Source organism: Vicugna pacos, chromosome 18 (genome assembly GCF_048564905.1).
Source record: "Vicugna pacos chromosome 18, VicPac4, whole genome shotgun sequence".
Taxonomy (NCBI): domain Eukaryota; kingdom Metazoa; phylum Chordata; class Mammalia; order Artiodactyla; family Camelidae; genus Vicugna; species Vicugna pacos.
Window position 1 is genome coordinate 43,600,678 of NC_133004.1, and position 21,794 is coordinate 43,622,471.

General features: G+C 38.6%; 1 protein-coding gene across 1 annotated transcript in view; it reads left to right on the forward strand.

The window, feature by feature from the left end:
- Positions 1-2,814: 2,814 nt before the first annotated feature.
- Positions 2,815-21,794, forward strand: part of RNF216 (ring finger protein 216) — a 135,210-nt gene continuing 116,230 nt past the window's right edge. The window contains exons 1-3 of the mRNA XM_072943362.1: positions 2,815-3,024; positions 8,729-8,864; positions 13,976-14,109. Coding sequence (XP_072799463.1) covers positions 8,798-8,864; positions 13,976-14,109 — 201 coding nt within the window. The 5' untranslated portion in view covers positions 2,815-3,024; positions 8,729-8,797. The remainder of the gene's footprint in view (positions 3,025-8,728; positions 8,865-13,975; positions 14,110-21,794) is intronic.

Here is a 21,794-nt window from a genome sequence, read left to right on the forward strand (position 1 = left end):
GCAGCCTGGAGCAGCGGGTTTTTAGGTCACCTCAATCCCAAGAAGGGGCTACCACTACTTTCACGGTGACCTAACAAGCAGCCCTGCATGTTCAGGCCTGCAAACCCTCCTGGCACTAGGATCAAGGCCACTAGATTCCGTTCTTCCCCTAACAAAGCTTATTTTTAGCTTTATGTTTCACACCTTGATTTGATTTAGTTTTTACTTGTAAGTCATTGGTTTGTTTAATTATACATTTTTAAAAATTCATAAACAACGTGTTTCTACTGTATACCACAGGGAACTATATTCAGTATCTTGAATTAACCTATGGTGAAAAAGACTATGAAAACAAGTATATGTATGTTCATGTATAACTGAAGCATTATGCTGTACCCCAGAAACTGGCACATTTTAAACTGACTATATTTCAATAAAATATATATGTACAAAAAATCAATAAAGTGGAATTGATTTTTCTGGTTACTTTCTGCTTATTGAAAGTGAGACATTTTTAATTTATAGTAGTGAAATAAAGTTTCCTTTGTAAATAAATACACTTTAACAAAAAATGACTCCATCTAAAGAAAAATATTACTAATGAGCGAGAGTGGATTAGGCAAATTTTGTGGTGGTACTGCTCAAATGTCAGATTTGGGGCAGGCTGTTCCCTTTTTAGCTGTGCTGCTTTGTGGTTCAGTGAGAGAGCTGGTGTGGGCTCCTCTGTAGCATCTTGATAAGATGGAGCAGCAAATAAAAAATAACAACAATGACAATGAACTGAACCTTTGGAAGCGTGTGCCATCAGACTCAACCACTCTCTTTCCTACTGTCTGCTGGCCAGCTGGTCATTCCTTCTCATTCACTGAAGATTTCAGGACCTGTCTTATTCTATGCCCTCCACATGCCACTTCTGACATCTTTCTTGACGATTTAACATCCTTTTAAATAATCTGTCTCCACCCAGGCCTCTTAGTTTCTTGATTCCCTTCAATGATTAAGACTTTCTCTCTACCTCAATCACAACCTAGGCTCCATCAATATCAACAGCTTGCACCATCTCCAAGACCTCAATTTCAAGCATCCCTCTCTTTGACTATGAGATGCTGGAGAAAGACCCATATCCTTGCTATCCAGCCTCTTTTTAAATTTATGACCACAGAACTCCCGACCAGAAAGCCTCTGCATTCTGCTAGTCATTTCACTCTCCACTCTTTATCCTTCACAAATTTCTAAGACCCTCTCCCTGACCTCATGTTCAGCTAACGGCCCTCCTTCTGGTTTCACTGAGACTCAATTCCATTGTATTGAGTCTCTGAGCAGCATTTGGCACCACTGATAACTCCCTTCTGCTCAGGACATTTCCTTTCTTTGGTCTTGGGATATCACCCTCTTCTGGGCTTCCTCTTCCTTCACTGCCCTTTCCTTCTCAGCAACCTTCTCTAGATCCTAAATGTTCACGTTACCCTAAGCTCCCCTCAGCTGACCTCTCTTCTCTATCTACACTCATACCCTAGGTTTAAATACAGCCAATCTGGAGGCTTTATGTATTACTTACAGCTGAGTAAATCCCAGTTTAAATCCCCAGCCTCTGAGGTCTTCTGTCTTTCTGAAGCTACAGACTCATAGGTCTAATTGCCTATTGATATTTCTACTTGAAGGTCTAGTTTGCAATGTAACATGTCCAAAACACGTTCACTTCTCCCTACTCCAACCAAAGTCTATTCCTCCCAATTTTCCCCATCTTTGAACGGCACCATCATTCACTCAGCTGCACAAGCCAAAAATCTTGTAGTTATTCTTGACTCCTTTCTTCCTGTCTCAGCCCACATCTAATTCATCTGCAAATCTCTCTGTTCTACCTCAGGAAAAAAAAATCCCTAATCTGACTGTTTCTCACCACCACCCTCCTCCCTGCCCTGACCATACTGGTCCAAGTCACCATTTCTTACTATTTAGAATCCTGAAATAGCTTCCTAACAGGCTTTCCTGATTCCACACTTATCTGGCTGTAGTCTATTGTCCAAACAGCCACCAGAGTGATCTTGAAAACACAAGCAAGTCAACTCACGCCCCAACTCCCAATTCTGAATTAGCTTCCCATCATACTTAGAAGAAAATTCAAATTCTTTTTTAAGACCTTCTATGATTTGGCTCCCAACAAGCTCGCCATGCCCATTCCCTTCCACTCTTCATCTCACTCACTGCACTGCAGCTGGGCAGCACCCATGCTGTTTTTCTAACATACTGCCATCTTAGCACGTTTGCCCTTTCTGTACCCTCTGCTTGAAGTGTTCTTCCTCCATGTGGTCACCCGTCTCACTCCCTCACTTCATTCAGACCACACTATTATCTGCATCATTTCTATCCTTTCTCTGCTTTATTCTTCGTGTTTGTGTGTGAGTGTGTGTGTGTGTGTGTGTGTGTTTCTGGAACACTTCCTGCCTGCACCAGTCTTTTAGTTGGTTAGTTAGTTCACAGTTATGGACTAGCCCACTAAAAGCTTCATGATAATAGGGGCCCTGTATAGCGTTGTATCTCCATTTCCTAGTACAGCACCTGGCACACAGGAAGCCCTCCGAAAATGTTTTGAATGAATGATTTGCCAAAGGTAACGGGTCAAATAAGTGCATATCCAGTAGATTTCCATGGCCATCTGCTTCACGCCCTTTTCAACTCCAGGAAGACAGTGACACCTCACGGGGTTGAGGGACTCTCAGTTCCTTTGGTCCTCCCGCCTAGTGGGGGAGTCAAGACTCAGCGAGCGGCGAGTGGGGATGGAGGAGCGGACAGGAGTCCCTCTCTATGGTCTTACTCCCCAGGCTCCTCCTCCCTAGCACCCGGCGTGCCTCTATGGTTCTTCCTGTCATTAGTCGGGAGGGGGCGCTGTGCGCAGGCGCGAGGTGACGCCGCGGCCGGGCCGGAAGGAGCGCCGCGGCGGCCTCAGCGGCGGCGACCGAGCTATCGCGGCCGCTCCTGCTGACTAGAAGCCGCGGCGACAGAAGTCGCCGAGCCCGCCTTGCGAGCTGGCGAGTTGAGTGGCGAGTAAGTGTCGGCCGCGGGGCGCGCCAGCTCCTCGGCAGGCTCCGTGAAGCGAGTGGCGTCTCCGCCCGGCGCTTCCATTAAGCCCGGGGGTGGGAGCGGGGGCGGGGGCTCTGCCGTGAGGGGCGGCGGGGGGCGCGGGCCCGGCCCGGCGGTGGCGGGGACGCGGACGAGCCGGGGGCCCGCGCGGGGCGCCGCCGAACGCTGAGCGGCCTGAATAGTGGGGCTAGCGGTCAGGCGAGAGCGACAAAGGCGCGGGCAGCCGGCGGACCCTCCGCCGCTCCCGCCACTTCGGGAAGTTTTGTGGGCCGGTCGGTCGGCCTGCTGCGCGAGGGTAAAAGCGCCGAAAGACCGAGTTTCCTCAGCGGCACCTCACGGGAGGCGGTGGCCGTGGAGCCGAGCGCCGCCCGGAGCGCGTGTGGGGGCAGGGGCTGTGACTTTGAACTCCGACGCCTCCGGCCCGGGGGGGGAGGGTGGTGACGGGCCGCGGCCCTCAACACTCCCGACTCGGCTCTGGAGGGGCGCCTTCCCGAAGAGGCTGCGCAGCCGGGGTGAGGACTCCCTCGGTGTGTCGGAACCCGCTGCAGCGCGGAGGTCGCGAGCCCGACAGATGTGCCCCAAGCCGCGAAGGAGAGCGAGGTTCCCGCGTGGGACGTGGCCCGAATACTGTGTGGGACGATTGTCTAAAACTTCGGGCCGCTTCAGTGTTGTGACCAAGCTCACTGAGTGCCTGCGGGTACCGGTGGCCTTTCCAGGGCAGAGTTCCGATGTCCGCGAGCCGGGGGCCCTGTAAAAACTCGGATACGTCGTGCCGAGTGCCTGCCTTGGTGGAGCTGCTTCTAGGCTTTTTGCTGATGCCTAGAGAAGATGATTTATCCTGCTGGAGTGAACGGTGGAGTACGCTCGCCTGCAGGAAGACCGCAAGAAATGCTTTGTTAGGGTTTTTTTTTTTTTTTTTTTTAGTAATTTATTTATTTTTATTTTTTAATTTGGGGGGATTAGGTTTATTTATTTATTTATTTGTGGAGATATTGGGGAATGAACCCAGGACTTTGTGCGTGCTAGGCATGCTCTCTGCCACTGAGCTATACCCTCCCACCCGTTGGTGTTTTTGTGTGTTATTTATTGTGTCTGAGGATAGGGAGTGGTTGAATTTGAGGAAATAGCTGGAGAGCCTGGGGCCAGATTTTGTACCTGCCTGTAAACTGAAGGAGAGGCTTTAGCTTTTTCTCCCAAAGGCCAGCAGCAGCTAATAAAAGAGAAGCTTTGCAGTCCCTTTGGAGAAGTCTCATAAGGTTGAGATGTGAGTCAGGGAGACTGAAAGTTTATGAAATAGGATAAATGAGAGAGCCTGTTTGCTAATTCTGATAGCTACTGTTCAATAAGTGTTCCCTGTATTCTAGGCCGTGATAAGGCTTTCACAGACATAACTGCAGACATCTGTCTTTAGCCAGACACTGTTCTAAGCATTTTCCATATATTAACTCTGAATCCTCGACAACATGGGTTTTGTCATTATCCATATTTTGAAGAGGAAGAAAATGAGGTGCTGAAGAATAACTTAGCTAGTCACAAAGCTTGTAAGGGGCATAGCTGGGACTTGAACTCAGTTTAGTTTCAGAGTTCATGCTCCTAACTATCCTGCTATACTGTGAGTCGTGTATATTCAGGTTCTTCCGGAGTATTTTGCCAGGCAGTGTGTTACGTCCTGAGGCTATGGGAACGAATTACACACACGTTTCTACCTTCTTGGAACTTGTTTCAGTGGAGAAAATAAGATATTAAACATAGCTTCATAAGTAACTAGATTCTTAGTGTGGTAAGTACTTTGAAGGAGAGAGATGTTGTGTGAACAAACACTGGGGATAGTTGGGAAAGGTTTTTTTCTGAGGAAGTGACATTCAGGATGACGAACCAAAGGATGAATACAGTTAATTTGGTCAAATAGAGGCTGTGAGGAAGAGTGTCCAGCTGGAGAGAAGAGCCTGGAGTGGAGGGAAGAAGCATGGCATGTTTGAGGACCTGAGCCATCGTCTCTGCAGAATGGTGGAAGTGGGAAGAGATCTGAGGTGGGGCTAGCTGTGTCAGCAAGGGTCATGTGAGGCAGTGTTTCACAGACTATGGTAAGGAGTTTGGTTCTACCATGATGAGATTTGTGGTTTAAAAAAACAAAACAACTCAATGCTATATGAAAATTCATCAGGTAGAACCTGTAGACAGTATTAGGATAGAAGGGGCAGGTTGTCACGAGCTCACAGACGATTCAACTGTAAAAAGATCATTGAAAACATTTATTTCTCCCCCTTTTGGAGGATATGCTTTGACTCCTTGCTCACTCTTGCCCTGATGGCCAATTACATACAAAATTCCCATTGAATCTAACTTCGTAGTCAGTACCTTGTATCTTTTTCCTCCCTGTGCTTACTGTTACCTGTAGTTCAGACTTCAGTGGCTCTTGTTTCCTGGGTTTCCTGCCACCAGATGTCTTCTACAGTCTGTCCTGCACATTGCAGCTGGGTTGATTTTCCTAAAGCACAACTCTGCGTTGCTTACCGTTGGTTAGAAAATAAAATTAGAGCTCTGCTTCATTTACCTGTTAGCAAACCCTCTCCAAATGTGGTGACTTAATACAACAGTTTAATTTGTTGGCAGTTTTGTGAGTCGGGAAATTGGGAAGAACTCACCTGGGCCTTTTTTTTTTTTTTCTGATCCACATGCTGTCATTCAAGGTGGCTGGGACCGAAAGATACACTTCCAAAATGGCTTCTTTATTTGTATGCTTTGTCAGAGACTGCCAGAAGGCTGTGCTCAGCTGCTCTTTCCCTCTCCATCTGGTGTCAGGACTTTCTATGTGCTCTCTCCAGGCGGGTAGTCAGACTTCTTACATGGTGACTTTGGGCTTCAAGAGCCCTAGATTGAAGTGCTATTCCCCTAAGACTAAGTCTGGAACTGGCAGAGCATTCAGTTTAGATTAAATATTATTATCTCTGCCAATCCTTCCTTGACAACCTGCCCTCTCTCAATTAGAATAGTCTCTTTTTGAGGGGTGTGTGGTAATTAGGTTTATTTATTTTTGGAGGAGGTACTGGGGCTTGAACCCAGGACCCTCATGCATGCTAAGCATGCGCTCTACCACTTAAGTTATACCCTCCCCCTCTGGAATAATCTCTTTATTGCAGTTATGACTTTATACTTAGTACAGGAGTACAAAGAATGGCTATCTAAGTAATGATTGTGATGAAAAACTAGTATTTGAGTGAAAAGCAATAATCATTTATAGACACTTAAAAAATATGCTAGAAAGAGGCTTTGTGGGGGCTAGTGTGACATGGGTAAATATGCTAGAAAGAGGCTTTGTGGGGGCTAGTGTGACATGGGTAAATATGCTAGAAAGAGGCTTTGTGGGGGCTAGTATGACATGGGTATGCCAGCTTCTCCCAGCCTGTGCCATTTCTGACTTCTGGAACAATCCACTTTTAATGATCCATTGTTTTTTGTTTTGTTTTGGGGGTGGTAATTAGGTTTTTATTTAATTTTTTAAACACTTTTATTATGGTATGATTTCTGTACAGTAAACTACACATATTCAGATGTACAATTTGATGAATTTTGATAGACATATACACCAATGAAACCACCACTGCAGTCAAGTAGCTAACATTTCCATCACTCCCCAGGAGGTGCAAATTTCGAATTCCCACTTTATCCCTTCCCACCCCGTTTACCCCCTGGTAACCATAAGTTTGTTCTTCATGTCTGTGAGTCTGTTTCTGTTTTATAGATAAGTTCATCTGTGTCCGTTTGTTAGATTCCACATATAAACAATATCATATGGTATTTGTCTTTCTCTTTCTGACTTACTTCGCTTAGAATGACGATCTCCAGTTCCACCCATGTTGCTGCATATGGCGTTATTTTATTCTTCTTCATGGCTGAATAGTGTTCTGTTGTGTATATTCACCACAGCTTCTTTACCAAGCCATCGGTCAAGGGCAGAGACTTTGCTGTGTGTTTATTCACTTACTCATCCCAATGGTGTCTCTGTCCAGTTACACCATCAAATAGACATAATTTTATCCTCCTGTAATCTAGTATTTTTATTGTTTTATCTTTCATTGATAGTCCATCTGGAATTGATGTTTACATGTGGCATAAGACTCATTTTCTTCCCATATATGTTTTCTTCCTATTTTGGCCCAGCTTTATTGAAAAGGCCATTCTTCCCACTGCATTTCAGTAGCATCTTTGTTTTTACGTGGGTGACCAAATGTATGTGGCTGTTTTTCTGAGCCCTCTATTCTGTTTTTCTGTCTTTATATCAGTACTGCAATCTTACCATCTGCAAATAATGCCACTTTTATTTCTTCCTTTCAGCATGATATTTGATTTCTTTATTGCCTGATTCTACTTGCTACAACCTCCAATACAGTGTTAACAAAAAATGATGAAAACTCTCCTCAATTTCAGAGAAGTCTCCTCAACTCTTCTTTTCAGTGTTTCACCTTTGAGTGAGGTTCACTCGAGTGTTTTTGAAATACATTTAATTAGACAAAGGAAGTTCCCCTCCAGTACCAATTTGCTGAAAGATTTTAATCATGAATAGATGTTAAATTTTAACACTTTTTTTTCCCATCTGCAGTGATTATGTAGTTTTTCTTTTGTTCTAGTAATGTAAGTTCCATTGCTTTGGTTAGGATTTTTGCATTTGTGTTCATGAGAGATGCTAGTCTTTCTAGTAACGTTCTTATCAGTTTATAGTATCAAAATTATGCTAGCCTCATAAAATGTTTTTGGAAATGTTTGTTCTTTTTCTATTTTCTGAGTTTTTGTAATAATACTAGTTCCATTTCTTCTTCAAATGTTTAGGAGACTTTACTAGGGGAACTTTCTGGGCTTGCTGTATTCCTTGTGGGAAGGTTATTAATTACTTATTCCATTTCTTTATTTGCTAGAGATCTATTCAAATTTAATTTTTTGTTCAATTATGGTAAATTGTGTTTCAAGGAGTTTTATCTGTTTCATTTAAAATTTCAGGTGAAGTGATATAAAGTTATTCATAACATTCTTTATATGGTGGACTCTGTAATGGTGTCTTTAAATTCCTGATAGTGGTAATTTGTGTTTTCTTCCTTTTTTCCTTAATCATTCTTGATAGGGGTTTATCAATCTTATTAATCTTCTTAGAGGAAGTTTTTGCTTTGATTTTTCTCAGCTTTATGTTTATAAACTTTTGTTGATTTCTGCTCTTATAAAATTTTTGGCTATTTTTTCTGCGTTTAGTTTACTGCTGTTTTTCTAACTTCTTGAGATCAAAGCTTAAATCAGGGATTATTCTGTTCTTTTTTTCCTTCTCTGAAATATGCATTTGGACCTTTATATACTTTGGATTTTAATGCCTTATGAGGGACTATGATTTGCAGATACTTTCTCCTATTCCATAGGTTGCTGTACTTGAGTTTTTAATTTTACGTTTTTTATATATGTCCCATCTATTCTTTGATTCTTTATTCATCTTTTGTATGTTCTTTTGCAGTAACTGGGTTTTTTATTCCATTTTTTCCTTCTGTTGACTTTTTAGTTATTCATTCTTTTATTTTTCTTTTTAGTGGTATTTTCACTATGAACTTAGAATGATACCTTGACCAGATGTGTGGGAAGAGTTTTGATACTCCCTCATTCTTACATCGTCTTTTTTCTTCTTTTTCAGACCCTTTGGAACAGATACTTGCCATGTTTAGATATTAGCGAGCGCATATGTATATGTTTGCATTTGAAAATGGCAGAGGGAAACAACAATGAAGAGGTAATTCACTTGAACAACTTCCACTGCCACCGGGGACAAGGTACGTGTTCTCGCGTTCTCCTTTTCATCATTGCTTTTTCCCTAGAATTATGGTTATATCACCTTTGAAATGAATTGGTTTTGCACCATGTAGAACCCAGAGACGTTTTATTTTTAGACCTCAGAACATCAGTTATGATTGGGCTCATCAGACTAGAATTTTGTATCAAATGGTGATACCTGCTGGCATGAATGAAATTTAAGAATCTTCATCATAAGTAGATTATTAAGCTATTAATTAGCAAACTAAAAAGAGGTGTGAATGTTTAGTCCTTGGATCTTAAGAGGTAGGAGTATGAGAACAATGACAGTACTCTGTTTTTGAAGGAATGGTGAAAGGAATGGTGACTGCAAAGGAGTGCTCCTTCAGGCCTGCATGTTGGGAAAGTACTAAAGGTGCTGCTGAAGCATTGCTGGCCGCTCATGTAATGCTTCATTGCTTTATGCCAGAAAATGCTGCTTCAGCCTTACAGGGAATATCAGGACATGTATTCTTTTGTTTTACAGTGTATAAAATTGAGGAAATTAATTGATTCATAAAGGAAAGGGAGCCCACATTTTTTCAGAGTCTTAAATGCATGTGAAATTTCCTATCAGATCCTAATTCACAGTTACACCTGGGCTAAAAGGAAAAAAATTCGTGCTGATGAGTAGGAAAAGATAATAAGTATAAATTCCATGGAAGAGGTTGTACTGTTTTTTTGGTGTATTTTCCCATTGATGATATTTTGTGCTTAACAAGAGGATTTTTTTTCCAGCAGAGGGTAAATTTTATGTTTATGGCTCTCAGAGTATTTAACATCGAGCAAATTTTATTAAACAAATAAATTGAGAAAAATAAATTTGCTTTAGCTATGGAAGTTATGGAAACAAAAGAAATACTGATTTGGGAGGATTTTATTAATAGTGTATTCCAACTTGGTAGTGATTATAGCTGTAATTTATTGTGATTCAGAAAGTTTTAAATCCTAGCTGTAATTTGTATATATGGTTATTTCCAAATTTTCTGAACATGTATATCAAATTAATGTAGTAGTTGTTTTTTAACTGGGTCTTAAATATACTTGAACAGAGTTCCTTTAAGAACAACTCATTTCTTGTGGGAAATTATTGATTTTGGAGGTATATTTTTCTGTTAGACAAGTTTTGTATGTTCTACACCCATCACAGTATTTTTTAAGGCATAAATAGTTGTTTTTGTTTTTATTAGCTGTGTTAATAGTTTTTATTATGCCAACCCCTGTAGGTTTTTTAAAAATTTTAAATCGTCTTTATTGAAGTATTGATTTCCGTGCAATAAATGCATGCATTTTAAGTGTATAGTTCAGTGACTTTTGAAGAATTAGTTCACCCATATAACCAAGACCTCAGTCATGATGTAGAACATATCCAGAAAGATTCCTTCATTCTCCTTTGCAGGCAGTCCTCACCCCACTCCTGGCCTAAGGAAACCACTGATCTACTTTTTGTCACTATACAATTTCATATAAATGGAACCATATAGTATATACTCTTTGTGCCTACATTCTTCTGTCCAGCATAATTTTTTTGAGATTCATCCATGTTGTTGTGTGTATCAGTAATGCACTCTTTTTAAAGGGCTGAATAGTATTCACCTGGAATTCTATACCCAGTGAAGATAGGCTTAAAAATGAAGGTACAGAAAGGTTAAAAGTACAATAATGAAAAAAGGTACAGTATGCAAATAGTAGCCCTCAGAACAGCACTGTTAAGTCTATATATTATCAAATACAGTAGACACTCCAGCCAGAAGTGTTAATGAAGATCAAGAGTTCTGGGAAAGATAAAATAGTCTGGGAAGGTGAAACATTTCTAATCTCCATACATGTACATATGGTATCAAAATACACAAAGTAAAAACTGATAGAACTAAGAGGAGAAATGGACAAATCTGCAATTATAATGGAAGATTTTAAGGTTTCTTTCAATAACAGAGCAAGCATGCAAATATTTGTATGAATATGGAGCATTGGAAGAACGTGGTCAACAAACTTGACATAGTAAACATATATGGAATACTGCTCCCAGTGTTTACCAAAATTGGCCATATTTTGAGCCACAAAACAAGTTGCACATTTCAAAGGATTCAAATCATATAGATTATGTTACCTAAGCACATTGAAATCGAGTCATAAATCAATTACAGAAATACAATTAGAAAATTCCTACATGTGTGGAAAATAGGACTACATTTCAGGACAACCTGCAGTTCAAAAAAAGGAATCATAGTGGAATTTAGAAAATATTTTGAATTGCATGATAATGAAAATGCAGTCTATTAAAGCTTAGGAGATGCATCTAATGTCATGTTTTGAAGAAAACTTGTAGCCTAAAATGCATATATCGGGTAAGAAGTAAAGCCTGGAAATTAATAACTAAATCAAGACTCAGCAAACTTAAAGGGCCAGATAGTCACTTTTATTTTTAGCCTTGCAGGTCATGTGATCTCTGTTGCTAACTACTCAGCTATACCATTGTAGCAATATAGAGTGAATGAGCAGGGCTGTGTTCCAGTAAGGGCATGAAGTAACACATACTGTCCTACACTGGTGGTGGGAGTGTAAATTAGCAAAAGCAATTTGGAAAGTTGTTTGGCATTGTCCACTAAAATTGAACATATGTTTTCCCTATGACTCAACACTTCTAGAATGTACCCAACTGAACTGAGTATACCAAGGTCTATATACAAGAATATTCACAATAGCATTATCCAAAATAACCAAGACTGGAACCAACTCAAATGTCTATCAACAGAGGAACAAATAACTTATGATATATTCATATAGTAGATTACATACAGCGAAGAGAGCTACATACTGCAGCATGCAACAACATGGATATATCTCAGACATGTTATTTGCAAAAAAGCCAGAAATCAAAGAAGGTATCCTCAAAAACTAATCTGCGGAGTTAGGCTACTAATGTGCTAGAAATGTGTTATGAACCTTGGTGATGATCACACAGGTTGTGGCCTTTTGTATTAATTCATAGATTTTGCTCTGTTATACTTTAAATTTTAAAATGCATTTTTAAAAGCTAATGTGTTTATACCTGGTGTGCTGGGGAGTATCTTGTCAACCATTGGACTTCACTGTAAGGTTATAGGTTTAAAGCTAACTTTTTTTGCTGTGTTCCCCAAGGTGGTTGTCCGTAAACATCCTTTTCTTGGGCCAGTTCTTCCAGAGAGGAATCTACAGTTTCCTGCCTATGGAATCTAAGATTGTCTGGCAGCATTCAGGGAGCCAAGCAGCAGGAGACAGCCAGGGTCGTCTTACTCATTATGGCTGTTTCACTAGCAGCCCTTTCCTCTCTCGGCCCCGTGCCTAGTGTCTAGTGCCTCTGCCACAGTAACTCTTTAGAACGGACCTCTACAAGATAGGTCTTCTGAAATGGCTGGGTGAGAAGCTTGGCAAATCCTCCCCCCAAAATCAACAAACAGTAAAATTAGATAATATTGTCTAAAATAACTGTTTAAAGACCAGAAATGACCAAAGGCACACAATAATTCAGAACATTTATTCAAGGAAATCAGTGATTTTGCAACATGAATCAGACCACCTCTGGTTGTCTGCCCGCTCTGTCGGCAGTAGATTTGAGCCTTTTCCACTCTGCTAGATTCTTGCTATCTGTAAATCTGCTGTTTTCCAGAATTTGTTTAAATCTCTTGTTAGCTGTCATCTTTTCTTTTCTTTGTGTACTTAAGAGGTATACTTTTTAAAAGTTCTGCCACTGTCATTTTAATGGGGTTTCAGAAGGTGATGGTTACAATCACTTGGATTCATTCTGCCAGGTTTAATGGAAGTTCTCTATAATGTTCTTCCCCAGACCCTCAGTTCAGTTGGTGGTTAGATTTACCGTCTGCTGTGTAGGTAGCATTGGCCTTGAAGTCAGGCAGTTTTACTGTGTGTCAAGTACCATAATAAACAAGCATTTTATTTGGGTTTTCTCAGCTAGTACAGTTACTTGAAGTGGGCACTATTGTTAACCTTTCTTTAATATTGAGGAAATGGATGCTTAAATAAGTCAATAACGGCATCGTGTAGCTAGCGTGTGGTAAAGCTGAGATTTGCACCAGGTGGTCTGACCTTAGATCCTATGGACTTAACCTGTTTTAAATGGCTGTTCTTGGTATTACCACAGCTCTGTTACAGGAGTGAAATGAGATCATTGATTTTAGACTGCTTTTCATATTGTTGGGTACCATAAAAATATATGAGGCATTAATCTTGAGAAAAATATTAGAGCTTTAATGGAGAGATTTCCAAACATGTAATGATGATAATGTCTGCTTATTTTCTTGTTTCTTTCTCTCTTTTTAACCTTTTTTTTTTAAGGACACTTAATGCATTTTCTCTTCATTGCCCATTCTAACCTTTAACATTTCCATAGACCCAGACAGGAAAAAAATACCAGTTTGTGTTATCCAGTAATTCATATCAAACATGATCTGTCTTCAAACAAATAAAAGGAGTTAAAGACCTTGAACAGAATTATGACATCTAGATGATTAGTTTAACTCAAGTTATATTTAAAAGGAAACTGGGGAAGTCAGATTGTTTACTGACATCGATGCTAAATGGGTGTTTGACTAAAACACTGTAACATGTTTGTATAAATGATACTTAAGGCTTATTATCTAAGATGAGCAAATTTTAGTATTTTAAATATTAAATGAAAATTCTACTGTTTCTGAGTGAGAGTTTTTTCAGACTTATCAGTTTGAAAAAACGGTGTTTTATTCTGTCAGAGGAATATAGATGAGGTGGGAGGCCATTATTTCACTTTTAAGAAATTAACAGTCAAAATTTTATCAACAGATTTCTTCAATCTAGTAAAAGAAAAGTTCATAACCTTGAGCACAGTAATTGTCAGATTTTCTCTAGTGATTCCCAAAATGTATTATTGGCAAAGATCAGCATGGAGACATGGCTCTTAATGCTTGGGTGCATGTGCTGCTTGAGGAGATAAGTTAACACACCAGTAGCCATGAACTTGGCTTTAGGCTTGACCCTTTCATCCCAAAGTTGAGTTAAAGGACTGCATGTGATTATGCCCACCTCCTGGTGACAGTGTTCCTCTGCCTACTTTTAGACTGGATCAGTCTCAGAGATGGACCCATCACCATATCCGACTCCTCTGATGAGGAAGGGGTTCCGATGCTGGTCACCCCAGCTCCTCAGCAACACGATGAAGAGGACCTGGATGATGATGTCATCCTGACAGAAGTGAGTTTCCTAAAACTTCCCATGATAAGGTGTTATTGCAGGTTAATAATTTGGTTTCTTCAGCCACTCAGTGGTGGGTATTGGGGTCTTGTAGAGCAACTGAGAGCGCCTCTGCTTGTGCTACACTTGTAGCCTTGTTTGTTGGCCCTTGTGCCACATTTCTGAGAACAGCTCCCTTTACACCCTACCTGACGTCCCCTTAGCTTAGAAGTCATGAGTTTTGGTCTGTTTCTGGACTTAATTTCTGCACTATTGCTCTGTCTATTCACATACTAGTCCATACCATTGTAATGACTACAACCTTATAATGTATCTTGGAGGGAGGAGGTAGCTCAAGTGGTAGAGTGTATACTTAATATACACAAGGTCTTGGGTTCAATCCCCACTACCTCATCTAAAAATAAGTAAATTAATGTAATTACCTCCCCTCCCCACCCCCCCAAAAGAAAATACATGTATGAGTTTAAGAAAAAAGACAACTTCAGCTGAAGTTTCAGAGGTAACCACATATGGATGAAGTTAGTGTTACAAAGAATGTGGAAAGATGCACAGAGTATGAAAAAAAAAAGCTGCATTTATAATGTATCTTAATACCAGGTAGTGCTCATCTCCCCTTATTATTCTGTATTTTTCAGAATCACCCAGGATACTTTTGTGCTTATATTTTATAATTTTTTGTTGTTGGGGAAGGTAATTAGGTTTAATTATTTATTTGTTTTAATGGAGGGACTGGGGATTGAACCCAAGGACCTCGTGCATGCTAGGCATGCACTCTACCACTGAGCTATACCCTCCCCCTACTTTCGTGTTCATATTTTAATACAAATTTTAAGATCAGCCTTTCTAATTCTAGTAGATAGGTAGACTGTTTAATTTAAAATGTATTTTATTGTTATAGAACAAATTTTATAATATTGACCCTTTCTAACAAGTTTTGTCTTTCCACTTAGTGTAACGTTCCTTTGCCAGAGCATTTTGAGTTTTTCTTTCTATAGATCTTAAATATTTTAAAGTTTGTTTCTGGTTATTTTATCTTTTCTGTTGCTTTTGTCAGTGGCATATTTTCTTCCATGTATCTTTTACCTTTTTTTTTTAATTTAAAAGTCTTTTAGGTTTTATATTAATTTCATAATCAGTCACCTTGTTGTTATTGTCTGTAATCATTTTTCAGTTGACCCTAATTTCTCAAGGGATGGTGTCTAGTCTGTCTGTAAATAATGATACTTAGTTTCTTCCTCTCCAGCTTTTACATTTGTCTAATTATATTAAGTGATAACTCCTCAAAAACTTTAAGTAATAGTTGTAATGGGAATAAGAAAAATAGCCACTAACATAAATGGGAATACTTTTAATATTTCTTTATTAAGTGTGATGGTGGCTCTTTGCTTGAGAGACAGTTTTTTTATTTATGTTAAGGAAGTAGCCATCTACTTTATTTCAAGTTTTTATCATGAGTAAATGTAGAATTCTGTCTATCTCAGCATCTATGGAGATTATTAGATGATTTTTAAAAATCTGTTAATGTGGTAAATTATTTTGTCTCTGGACAGTCTTTGCTTGGTAATGTGCTATCGGATTCCATTTGCTAAGGTTTTATTTAGGGTTTTCTCCATAGAGCTCATGAATGATATTGGCCCATAGGTGTGTGTTTACCTGTGTTACTCTTGATGGTTTTTTTTATAAACATGATTTTGACTTGATGAAAGGACTTTAGAAGTTTTCTTTCTTTTTCTGTACTGTGATAAATTTTTAAATAATGTTGGAATTACCTATTTCTTAAAGATTTGGTAGAATTTACCCTAAAGGTATCTGGTTGCTTTTCATGGAGGACACTTCTTTGAAACTGTTTCAGTTTCCTCCATGGTGAGTGATATGTTTAGATTTTATGTTGTTTTCATTATCAGTTTTGTTCACTGATATTTTCCTAGAAAATCATTTATTTCTTCAACATTTTTAATGTATTTAATAGAATTAATCAAAATAGCCTGTTCTTTTTACTTTCTCAGAACTTACAATTCCTCCATTTCCTTTTTCTCTTTTCGTGTACTTGTGTTTTTTTCACCTTTTTTCTTGATTTGATGAGCTAACCATTATCTTCCTTCTTCCCTTCTCTTCCACTCAGTCTTAAGAACCATGAACCTACTTCTGTCTCTGTAGATTTGCTGATTCTGGACATTGTATGTGAATAGAATCTTTAAATATCTGATCCTTTGTGACCAGCTTCTTTCATTCAGCATAATATTTTCAAGGTTCATGTGTGATGTAGCATGCATCAGTTCTTCATTCCTTTTTATTGCTGAGTAATGCAGTATATGAGTGTACCACGTATTGTTTAGCCTTTTCTCTATTGATGGGCATTTGAGTTGCTTCCATTTTTTCGTTATTCTGCATAATGAATAATGCTGCTATGAACATTCGTAGAAAATTTTCTATGGATATATGTTTTCATTTCTTTTGAGTATTATCTTAGTCTATTTGGGCTGCTGTAACAAAATACCGCAGACTGGGTAGCTTATAGACGACAGAAATATATTGCTCACACTTCTAGAGTCTGGGACTCTATCAAGACTCCAGCATGATCGTGTTCTGGAAAGGTCCTCTTCCTGATTCATAGTTGGCACTTTGTCACTGTGTCCTCACATGGTGGAAGGAGCTAGGAATCTCTCTGGAGCCCCTTCTATAAAGTCTTTAATCCCATTCGTGAAGGTTCTACCCTTATGACTTAGCACCTCTCAAAGATTCTCCCTACTAATACCATTACCTTTGGTGGTTAGGATTTCAGCATATGAGCTTGGGGGCTGAGGGGGAGGGTGCAGACATTCAGACCACAGCAGTTATATACCTAGGAATGAAATTGTTGAATCATGAGGTAACCCTATGTTTTACTCTACCAGACTGTCTTCCATAGCAGTAGCACCATTTTACATTGCTACTAACAGTGTATGAGGGTTCCAGTTTCTCCATATCCTCACCAATAATTGCCATCTGTCTGTTTTGTCACGGCCCTCCTTGTGGGTGTGAAGTGGTATCTCATGGTTTGAGTTGCATTTCCCTGTGGCTGATGTTGAGCCTCTTTTCATGTGCTTATTGGCCATTCGTATATCTTCTTTGGAAGGAATGTCTATGCAGATCCTCTGCACATTTTTGAAGTGGTGGTGTTTTTTATTATTAAATCTTTATATATTCAGAATACTATACCTTATCAGCTGTCTGATTTGTGGATATTTTTTCTCATTTTGTAAATTGTCTTTTTACTTTTTTGTTAGTGTCCCTTAATCACAAAAGTTTTAAACTTGCAGGTTCAGTTTGTCTATTATTTTCCTTTGTCACTTGTTTTAGTATCATGTCTAATACACACAGTCTATTTTAAGGGCTAGTTTAGGCTTCCTCGCAATGTAGAGGCCTCAGCACTAATGTATATTAAAGCTTTAAACTCTTCCTGGATACTGTGAAGACTTTAGAACACTTTAACTCTGTTTATTCACCTCCTAACTTAAATACTGTTCTATTAATATATTTTAATTCTGTATACATTTTGTTTTGTTTGGGGCAGGTAATTAGGTTTATTTATTTTATTTTTAATGGAGGTACTGGGGATTGAACCCAGGACCTCATGCATGCTAAGCACACACACTACCACTGAGCTATACCCTCCCCCTAATTCTGTATAGATTTTTTTAAAGCCTTACTTTTTTTTTGTTTTGCGTAGTCACTATTCACTTCACCTTCTCCAGATATTTATCTTTTTTTGTTTTTCTTCATTCCCTTTTGCATCGCTGGCCTTAAAATGAGATTTTTTATTCTATCTGAAGAACACTCTTTAGGATTTTCTTTACAGTAAATCTGATACAAAATTCATTGTGACAGTTATTTTCTTTTAACACAAGGAGGATATTATTCCAATATTTTCTGGCTTCCATTTTTCTATTGAAAAGTCAGTCTTTTTTTTTTTCCTTTGAAGGCGGTATGTGCTGCTTCTTTAAAATTTTATCTTTGTATTTAATTTCTGCAGTCTTCCTATGCTATATCTAGGTCTTTGTTGTTTGGGGTTTTAAAAATTCATCTTGCTTAAATCTTCAGAACTAAAATCAAGCCACTGTTCTTGAATATTTGGATTTTATCTTCAAATATTGCTTCTTATCTCTTTCCTCTTCTAGACCTTTAGTTACATAATTGGTAAAACCTTTTCACTGTATTCTTTATGTCTTCTATTCTCTTATCTATTTTCAGTCATTTTGTATCTCTGTGTCTTATTCTGGCTATTTTCTTCTGACCTGTGTTTAATTTCACTCATTTCTTTCTTCATCTATGTTCATTAAAATGCTATGCCCCATCCATTGATTCCTAATCTCAATTATTGTATTTTTCCATTCTGGAATTTCCATTTGATTGTTTTTTTTTTCTTTCTTTAAAAAAGATATTTTTAATGGAAATACTAAAGATTGAACCTAGGACCTTGTGCATGCTAAACACACACTACCACTGAGCTATACCCACCCCATTTTTTTCTTTCTTTCTAACAATTTCTAGTTCTCTGCTGAAATTTTCAATCTAGTCTTTTTATTTCCTTAAACATGCTAAGCATGTCATTTTAGAATCCATATCTGATAACTTCACTGTCTGAAGTCTCTGTTGGTTTGTTTCTGATGTCTGGTGCTTCTCTTGTTTCGATTTTCTGTTATGTTGCATCAACTTCTTTTATGCCTGGTTATTTTTTATTGAGTGGTAGTCATCATTGTATATGAAAATTTTGAGGTTCTAGATGATGTTGTCTTTCTTCAGAGAGGGCCCACATTTGTTTCTCAAAGAAGGCTAGGGAGACCGACAATCTCAGATTCAGGTATTTAAACTTTTGAAACTAGGATTTAGTTCCGGGGAGACCCAGCATATTTCCAGTTTACCCTTATTGCAAGGATTCACCATAGAACTTGAGATTTACCAGACCTCCTCCCCATGGTGAGTTCTGGATTCCAGTTTTTGTGCACTTAGGTCTTCAGTAAGGATATCAGAAGTTTTGCTCATTTTCTCATTCTTCAGCCAGGTCTGAGATTGGCAAATGCATCTCTAGAGGAAACGTATCCCAATGTGGGGCTTATTTTGCTGGATTTCTTCCTCCTGAATCCTGTCCCCCTTTAATATATCTCTGAGGCTTTCAAGTAGATATTTTGGTTTTGCTTTCATATTTTGACCAGGGTTTCTGCTTTTACTTAATAGAAGGGTTGATTTGTATGATCTAGCATGGCATTCCTAGAATCAGAAATCCACTTTTGTGTCTTTACCCATGTGCTTTCTGAACCATTGTGTTCCAGTAACTCTGCATTATATACAGGTATTATCTTGTTTTATTGTCCTTGGCTTTAGTGTACTTCACAGATAATGCATTTTTTTTTTTACAAATTACAGGTTTGTAGCAACCTTGCATTGAGCTAGTCTTTGGCACCATTTTCCTGGTAGCATTTTTAAAAATTAAGTATGTGCATTGTTTTTTTAAACATAATGCTATTGCACACTTAATAGACTGCAGTGTAGTGTAAACGTAACTTTTATATGCAATGGCAAATGAAAAAATTTCATGTGGCTTGCTTTATTGGGATATTCGCTTTATTGCAGTGGTCTGGATCTGAACCTGAAATGTCTCTGAGGTATGCCTGTAGTTGATTATACAGTTGGATTTTGCCTAGTGAGTCTATTTAAAGAGACTTTTAAATTTACTAGGTAAATTGATCTCATTTATATTTATTAATGTGACTATGATAGTTTTTAATTCTCTCACAGTATTTAATGTTTTATTTTTTATTACTTTTAAAAAATAACCTTTCACTGTATTCCCTGCATCTTTGAGGTTTTGTTTTTATTTATATTGGAAGCGTATGTTCTTGCTTATCATTTGAAAAGTTTTTATCTTTAGGTTTTTTTTTTTCCTCGGTTTTTTTTAGTTCTTCTAGTGCGTGCTTCTATACTTTTCAATGCTGTCCTTACATGTGTCCTTACATTGATTTATAAGTTTAAGTGTATCTTTGGGCCCTTAGCTTCTCCATTTCCCTTCCCAACTTCTTGATGGTTACCTTATTTCTACAAAATCATCATTTAAAACATTTATATTAAATAATTATTTCATTACTTCTCTGTTCTTCCTTTTCTCATTCACTGTTTAGTACTGATTTCATCGTACGTGTCACTCATCTACCACTTCTTCCTTTTTCAGTAGTTAGGTATTAGTACTTTGAATGCAGTTGAAGTTTTCCTGGACCAGCTCTTTGTAGGCAGTTACATTGGGGAAAGGCTCAGGCACTATTCTTGACTATCAGGAATTCTCCTTCCTTGTGACAGAGAATGTTGGGGCAGGGGGGCAGGACGGTCAGCAGATGTTTGCACACATGCACATATACTTATTTGGCCTTATTTCTTACTGCTTGTCAGAGATGTATGTCATCATTCTGTCTAACCTTCTCAGAAAATCTTTGCTACCAAATGGGGTGGAGATTCCCATTTTTCCAAACAAGAGATTGCTATTTTTGCTCCACAGAGCACACCATCTACTTTGGAAAACTCTTTGCCTTTCTGAAGCTTTTTCTCCCTTGCCTGAAATCTGGTTGTACTTCCCTCGCTGCATTCATCAGCTCCTCATGTATATTGTGATTTGGGATCACAAATGTCTGCTGGTTTCATCAAAGATTTTCAGTTCTGTGTCTCATTCTCCTCTCTGGATTGGGGTGATTTCAGAGAAGGAAGGATCAGAGACATCTTTATTCTGCTACCTTAAAATTAGGCATTCCACTTTTTAAATTTACAAGTAACACGTGATTATGTTTTCTATAGATATCGAAACAATTAGATAAAACTGAAGTCTCTCTTCACCAGCCCCTTCTGCCCCAGAGATTTCCCAGAGGAAATGTTGTGCCAATTTGGTGTGTATCCTTCTGGCTCTTTTTCTTTGACTTCCTATGTATGTATATGTGTGTGTGTGTGTGTGCGTGCACACACACATGCTCACATATATATATGCTTTTAGAAATGGTATGTTTGTGCTGTTTGGTTTTGTTTAAAGAATGGAATTACTGTATGTATGTATTGTTTTGCAACTTTTCTTCACTTAATAACATTTCTTGGTGAGCTTTCCATTTCATCACATATAGATACCTCTTTTGAGGGGAGGAGAATTGGAGAGTATTTGTAGAGCAGATAAATAATAGGTTTACTTCACTGTTCTCCTGGGGACAAACTTCAGAATGTCTCCACTTTTTTCCCTTTTATGTTAGAAGCAGTGTAGCAGTGAATATCCTTGTATATGCCTCCTTTGTATACATAAGAGTTTGTAGAATAGATGTGAAAAATAAATTTATAAATCATAAGGATATATGTTTTAAAAAAATAAGTTATACCAAATTGCACTCCTAAATTCACCAGCAGTGAATGATAGCGTGAAAGTTCTCCCACATCTGTACCAGTGTTTGACATTATCTAGCTAAAAAGTTGTTTGCCAGTCCTATTGAGGGGTTGGTGAAATCTTGTTTCAGTTAGCATTTTGCTGAATTACTAATGGATTTAGATTCTTTTCATGTGTTTATTAAACATTTCTCATTCCTCTACTGTGTTGTCATTCTTTCATTATTTTCTCTACTATGCAGTTATTTTTGCTTTAGTGTTCTCAGGTGAAATTGTAACTCAGATTATAACTCAAGCCT